This window comes from Opisthorchis viverrini (assembly GCF_000715545.1).
Source record: "Opisthorchis viverrini unplaced genomic scaffold opera_v5_84, whole genome shotgun sequence".
In the NCBI taxonomy this organism is placed as follows: domain Eukaryota; kingdom Metazoa; phylum Platyhelminthes; class Trematoda; order Opisthorchiida; family Opisthorchiidae; genus Opisthorchis; species Opisthorchis viverrini.
Genome location: NW_008751741.1, coordinates 158,565 through 165,527, shown reverse-complemented (window position 1 = coordinate 165,527; position 6,963 = coordinate 158,565). Strand labels below are relative to the sequence as shown.

The following is a 6,963-nucleotide window of genomic DNA, read 5'->3' as shown; positions in this document are numbered from 1 at the left end:
TACCACCGCAACCACCGGGGGTGCCGCAGTGACGTGTTTACTGGGATGTAAATGTTTAAATATCTGAGTGTTCAATTTACAGCAAGTACCACTAGGCAATTCTCTATACCGGGAACATGACAACCATGAAAGGCACAAACAAGCGAAAAGTTTGCCAGGCTTGTTACTTACCAAAAAGAGATTAGGGGTGGAAACAAATTAAACTATACTTAGTTAACATTCTAGACGAATAACGGCAGAACTCAGGTACAGTAAGTCCGGAAATCCATAGAAAAATTCAACTGGAACAGCTGTAACTGGGGTACTGCTGCACAGAAGAGGGTGGAACACAGAATAACTCGAGAAATCTGAATTTGTGAAGCCTGCCATCCATAAATATGATAGAGGTATATTGTCTGAATTTTCATATGAGGATCATCTTGAAATAAAAGATTTTTTCTCACATGAGAAGCACAGTTTCTTCAGAACTCACCTCTAATAAAATTGAGCGTATTTCACCCAAATCAGGGGATATGACGTAAAATGTATGGGTAGATCCAGGAAGTAAGTGGAGCCTTTTATCCCTTGTAGTTTTATTAGCCTTTTTCAACTTTTGGCGAACGGATGATCCCCACTCTCCCTTTAATGTTATAAAAACCTAAAAGCACGGAAATTTTATTCATCTAGGCGTCTTACATTCGCTGATGATCCTGCGTTAGGCACATCTGCGGTACTTAGTAACACTTTATACAGAGTGAAAGGACGGATAGGAATGCTCCTCACATTGTCATTCTGGGTGCATCTCTGTACTTGTGACTCAGGTGGATAATCGTATGTCTTTTTTCTGTTTGTTTTCTTGCAACCAAAATGAGAAAAACGTGACTTCCGGTTGTAAAATGCAACCAAATGCGGGTCATAAAGCGAATCATACTGATGCATCCCGTTAAAGGCACAAGGAAGCCTTAATTCAATAGCACACTGATGAATGAGCTTTCCAGTGAAAATGTCAACGAATAAAGTGCCCAGATTCAATTTTATGAAACGACGCCAAGGTCATTGCCATGACTGCCGTCACTTAAGTGTTATCAGGTTAAGTAGGTTTGTTCGGTTTGTAGTGCATGCATTTGTTTTAACAGAACTGAAATCAACGAGATATTTTCGTTTTTGCATAGCTCTTCGTCAATGCATTATATCCACCACCAACACTGGGTTAGATTTCATAGCACATCCACTGTGCGGGCGTAAATTTGTAATATATACAGACCATAAAAGCCGGCGGCTAGATGCACAATGTATTTTTCTGCAAAACGCCTGCGGACGAAATAAAAACTTTAACGTCAAAATGTTGCACTTCTTTGCATATATGCGTAGACTGAAAACCCTCCTCATCTGCCGTTATTTTTTTGCGATTTGTTTTAATCGATGACATTTGAAAATTATTGGCGCACATTCGGCTTTGAACTTCGTCTGCTATGGCTTCGGAAGTGGCTTTCGTTGAGAAATTTGTGCGTGTATCGTTTTCATCCTTCACGGCATTTGAGAAGACCTTAAATGAATACATGAAGGATAACTTTGTGATATTTGTGCGTTCATCCAGTAATCGAGGCACCAACACTATTTTGCGTTACGAAAGGGTGTACTACAAATGCAGCAGGCGCCCTCCAAGAAAAACGGAAAGCCGTAGATTCCGAAGCAGCTAGTAAGCCGAGCGTAATTTCTAATAAAAAAAAGTACGCGAAGCACCAGCTGCCCAGTGCGGTTTTGTCTACGGAGGCAAAGGAACCAACTGGCAGTGACGTCTTATTTTCTGGAACACAACCACAAACTGTCAAAGTTTCTTTACGATCGGCTTCCAGTCAATCGACGCTTAACCGAAGACGAGTTGGGCACATGCCAGGCCCTGCTGAGATATGGAACGCCGTCATCGTAAAGGATTTTCAATAATACAGGAGCATGTACCTTATACATAGACATTCTACACTATGAAGTGGCAAGTCTGAAAATGCCGTAGATTTCGAGAAATCAATCTCATTGTGCGAATAGCCAGCGGCACCATAAAACCCTCGCATGCACTATTCAAAGTTTCTCAGGAGAACATCCGCCCATTGATTACTGCCACCTAAATTACATTTCTAATTCGAACTGACATTTGGCATGCTTCTTGGAAGTCCGGTACACCTTTACAACGAACTGATCCGGACAATATAACATCTCACGTATGGGAATATGCGTCGCAGTCCCCGGTTCGATTTCCGAAGCTTCCTCCCGCCGAAATCGGAATTCAGGAAATGCAATGCTGCAGTTAGAATTCAAAAAACCGCAGAAAATACCATAAGAAATGTTGCGCTTGTCCCGACGTTAATAATAGCATTCGGCGGCAGATGATTACCTACGTGGTAAGTCTGGTTGGGAACATTCCCGCACTCGACTTTCGCTTATCGATAGGTGGATGCCAACGGAACCACCTTCACCGGAACAATGGGGTTCTGAGGAGAAGAATTTCATGGACTAGTCGGACTGCCCTATCCAGGGGTACGTTGCAGGAAGCTTTTTGTGTCAATAGACGAACTGTCAAGTCGCTGAACATCGGTTGCAGCCTCCAAATTCGAGGTAACCTGTTCCTCATTTCCAACCCATGTCTCGTCTAGGTCGGTACTTGGACCATGCTCCGTTCCTTTCAGATCATCCAGTTCATTTAAGTTTGGTGCAGCACATTTGTCTTTGACGATTCCCTTCTGTCGGTTCCACAATTCGAGACTAACCTTGAGTATTGTGCAATGTGGACACAAATGTGCAAACCGAATAATCTCTAATCTCAGGTATTACCACTATTCCTGTTATAAATCATTCAGAACAAGAGAACAACCTCAGTTAATCTCAGCGTTCACGAAAAGATTAAAAATGCCATAAAATATAGCCAATGATGATCGTTCGTCGTCCTAACCATCTGCGTTTTTTCTCTGGCTCTGAAAATTTCGACACCGCCGTTTATTTATTTGAGAAGGAATGGCTCAGTGGTTCGAACACCGGTGTACTAGCCCCAGGGTGCAAGGTTCGAGTCTTTGGTGTTTGTTATCTTTATTTTGCTTCCATTATGACCATACACAGTTTGTCAATTGCATGAACGTATTTTCGCTTGAATACGAAAAAATAAAAAGCGCACATTTTGTACAATCTCATGCAATACAAACATGGTCTAATGCTTTGACTCCCTTTTCTGACCTCTCTCACACTTACAGTGGCCATTCGCGAGTTTCATGGACTGACTCTGGTATCAGAATATTCCAGACTATCTTCGGAATTTATTTATGACACGTGAGAACTGTCCAGGAGACCCCTGTACAAGCATGATTCGATTATTATACCCTGAACTCGGTCAACGAAGAACTATTTTAAAGACAACAATTTTTAATGAGTCTGTTTTATCTGACCCCCTTATTGTTATATATTCAGTTTACCATCATTGTTTTTATCTCTTTGCCAGAAGCTCCTGGTGAAGTAGGTTTTTGGATACTCAGCCCACTACAAACCCAGCCTCCTCACCTGGACTTCTCGTGTCAATTTTGAGTAACATGGTATTACCTCAACCTCGTGCTCTCCTAGGTTGTCATGCCACCGAAAGGGTTCAGACCCGAACGAACATACTTACTGTAATTATTATTAAAAATATATTAATACACCTCGAGCACCGGGACAAGTATAGTAGTTGGAGGCTATATTTTCCATTTTCCGTGAACCACGTATGCGACGGTTCTGGTGGGGGAAAAGCCATCAAATTCATCCTCGCCTTTTTAGCGCACTAGTATAGATTTATCATATTGTTGTGGAAACTAACCTGCCAAATTCTTCATTCACTTCACTGTTGAGAGTTCGGGATCGGTATCTGTGCTTGCGTTTTGATTGCACAAGCGAAGTTCACAACCATTATTGATCCCGAGTAAAATCGTGGCTGGATACGAGCTTATGCAACTCAGCCGTAGAACCCCCTACTTTATGGCTGTAATACCTGACTGTAGATTTAAGGGTCCTCGGGTGTCCGTACAGGCATCACGGAGGTGAAGCTTATTAGTCACAAAGCCGATTTAGAAGAGCAACGGGCCAAGCTGAGGAGGACTTGAAGGAGCTAAGTGAGTGGCTTTTCATTTATTTATGTTACGTTGCATTGCTTACTCGTGTCTGTAACCTCCGTGATAAGCTTCATTTGTACTCATTTTCAACAGGTAAATATACACAAATTGACCTCCTAAAATATTTAACCTTTTCCTTGATCGATTGGCCTTCTATATGAGGTTAGATTGTGTAGAATGCACTCCCCACCAGTATGGCGAGCGAGGGCGTGGCCACAAGCGGGCCCGATTATGACGTCAAGATAGCGGAATGGTCAAGCAAATAAACATAAATAAATGCCTAAGAGATTCGCTTATACAAGAGCCAGATGTGAACAGATGGGAAAACAAATCTGCGTATTACTCCCTGCGTCAAGGAGATATAAAACGAATGCGTGGGAACATATGCTATGGAGATAGGCAAAAGCGTACTAGAGTGCAAGGGCTGTTCAAAACAGTTTCAAACCGTTCATCTTTATGAGGCACTGGGCTTTCTGTGCCAAGTCCACAAATTAATGAATGGTTACTGTACAAGAGACTCACGAGTAGTTTGGATGTATTCGTCTAAAGCAGCCAGGTGCTCGCATGTGAAAGTAGAGTGGATATTTTGGGGCCAATTGGTCACACAATACTCTTAGCTGCAGAACCTTTGAGAGTGGAGTAGAACGTTTTACGCCAAAATGTCGCCTCTTCAGCTTGTGTGCTTAATCCAAAAATCATCTCAATCTACCACCATAGTTTTGCAGCTTAAAAAATTTCATCTACGCCAAGGTAATCATACCCATATCAGAAAAGTCTTGTGGAATGATTTCTCAGCATCGCTGAGACCCAGGAATGCCTAAATGGGATTAAAAGTTAATTCTGATGCTCTGAAACCAGTTGACCTATTGATTTACTACATTGTGGACGGGCCATATCATTCGAACATTCCATTCCATTATGCGAATACTAAGCGCCGGGTTTTTGTTGCCACTGTTTCTCCGGAAAAAATCATGCCAGCGAAGCTGATACAGTCAAACCTTGGGGGTGTCCAAACAAAGCCTGACCAATTGCTCCACGCAGAATGGTTACCCCAGAAAGAAAGCAAAGGAACTCTTGGACTTCTCGTCACTCTTTCTTCCCCATCTTGGAGCGAGATGGCAGCATTCAGAAGGCCACCCCAATGGTCAGGCGTCCATCTGAGGATTTCCCCCTAGACGCGCGAAAGCTGGGTCACAACAGGTCGGGGTGGATGCACGAAACAGGCTTCCGCTGGGCACCAATTCAGCCGACCTCAAACTCCTGACCAAGCCGATTGTGGTCATATCCCGTTGTGCACCCGAAAGCAGGCCGACGACACCAGCTGCGTCTCCGGACAGCAGTTTCTATTCGATCACCACAGACCTCTCGCCCACCAAAGGCAGTGATGCCTTGAAGGAGGCAAACATCACATGCAAGCAGCGCCCAAAGTACATGGAGCTATCTCCGTAACAGACAACACAGCTGCAGCCATGCACTCTTCAACGAAGCCACAGCCTCTGAACTGTACTGAGTCAGGTGTGCGGGGATAAACAGCGAAGCCAATCTTTAGCTCCAGTCTGTCAAAACGGCATCTCTGCCTGTGGACTCAACTGTCACCCAGGACGCCGACAACCTAAGCCATAAGCATGACTACAGCCATCCGGAAAATCCCTCATAAATCCAGTTGGCCACGCTGATCGCCGGCGGATCGAGTGTCTCCAAAATTCGCCAGATTAGAAAACTGCTCGCTGGCTTCAAGGTGCAGTCCTCCGCGAAAACGAGCCTCTTGGGAGCGCCACCAAAAGCATTACTTCTTGGTGCTGCCACTCGGCGCCCAGGACAAACCGGGCCAAAACACCTAAGCATCCAGAAAGGCGAAATCTTACCGCAAATCTCTGAGCAACAGCAAATTTGGTAGCCAAAATGGGGGTGCTGAAAGAGCTACAAACAGAAACGGTTGAAATTTTCGCCCACGGGCAAAAAGACCTCTCCCCCCAAAGCCAAAAGGTCCGGGCAGACCTGGCTCACACGGAACGAAAAAACCTCGCAAGCGAAAAACAGCCCCAGAAACCGCGAAGACAAGAAGTAGACGATATAACTACGAAGGCATCTTCGGAGCCTTGAACTCAAAACCGGCGCACAACTATTAAGTCTGCTGACCAACCTGGTCACTCAACTTTCGGTTCCTCACCCTCGGAGGCGGAAGAGACGGTATTGGAATGCTTGTCCACAAACTGCCTCGGCCTTTCCAACAGACTCGGCGATGTTAAACAGTCAGCTTACATTGATCAACCGTCCATAAACGCACTCACAGAGACTTGGCTTACACGAGATGTAACTGACGCGGCGACCTTGGTAGATATTTAGTCTATTTTTTGAGCCGACTCAAAACAAAGGCGGGCAGGTGGGGTTGTTCTGTACTTAACTGCAGCCCTACCAATGCCGATCGTCCTCTCTGACACAACCCCGCACCCTTTTGCGATGCACTGTGGGTCCAAATACCGATGCGCGGGTCCTATTCCCTCCTTCTCGGTGTGGTCTACAGTAGCCCCTCGAGGCCCCCTGAAGATGACCACTTCCTCTAAAGAACACTTGAGCAACTCTCCTCCAACTACCACTTCACTCATCTCCTTCTTGTAGGTGGCTTCAACGCCCCAAAGGCCTCCTGGATTGAGTTCCAGCGCGTCCAATCAGGCGGACTTTTTGCAGCGGCGCTGATTGAAGTGGTTCACCAGAGCGCTTGGACTCAAAATGTCGTTGCACCCACCAGATACCGTGCAGGCCAAAAACCATCCCTCCTGGATTTCGTCATCACCAACGGAAGACACTTCGTTGATCAGGTAACAATTAACTCTCACTGGGACATAGCGACCACTGT

The 6,963-nt window shown here is 45.0% G+C and overlaps 3 protein-coding genes across 3 annotated transcripts in view; 1 reads left to right on the top strand and 2 right to left on the bottom strand.

Moving 5' to 3' along the window:
- T265_04858 (hypothetical protein) overlaps positions 1-2,484 on the bottom strand; it is a gene marked incomplete at both ends in the record, with an annotated part of 120,513 nt that extends 118,029 nt beyond the window's left edge. The window contains 3 exons of the mRNA XM_009169712.1: positions 1,310-1,525; positions 2,158-2,275; positions 2,369-2,484. Coding sequence (XP_009167976.1) covers positions 1,310-1,525; positions 2,158-2,275; positions 2,369-2,484 — 450 coding nt within the window. The remainder of the gene's footprint in view (positions 1-1,309; positions 1,526-2,157; positions 2,276-2,368) is intronic.
- A 17-nt stretch (positions 2,485-2,501) lies between these two features.
- The window catches only part of T265_04854 (hypothetical protein), a gene marked incomplete at both ends in the record, with an annotated part of 73,000 nt that continues 68,538 nt past the window's right edge, over positions 2,502-6,963 (bottom strand). Inside the window, one exon of the mRNA XM_009169708.1 lies at positions 2,502-2,741. Coding sequence (XP_009167972.1) covers positions 2,502-2,741 — 240 coding nt within the window. The remainder of the gene's footprint in view (positions 2,742-6,963) is intronic.
- Positions 6,009-6,963, top strand: part of T265_04856 (hypothetical protein) — a gene marked incomplete at both ends in the record, with an annotated part of 6,544 nt that continues 5,589 nt past the window's right edge. Inside the window, 4 exons of the mRNA XM_009169710.1 lie at positions 6,009-6,170; positions 6,237-6,440; positions 6,517-6,617; positions 6,673-6,925. Of these exons, the coding sequence (XP_009167974.1) occupies positions 6,009-6,170; positions 6,237-6,440; positions 6,517-6,617; positions 6,673-6,925 (720 nt within the window). The remainder of the gene's footprint in view (positions 6,171-6,236; positions 6,441-6,516; positions 6,618-6,672; positions 6,926-6,963) is intronic.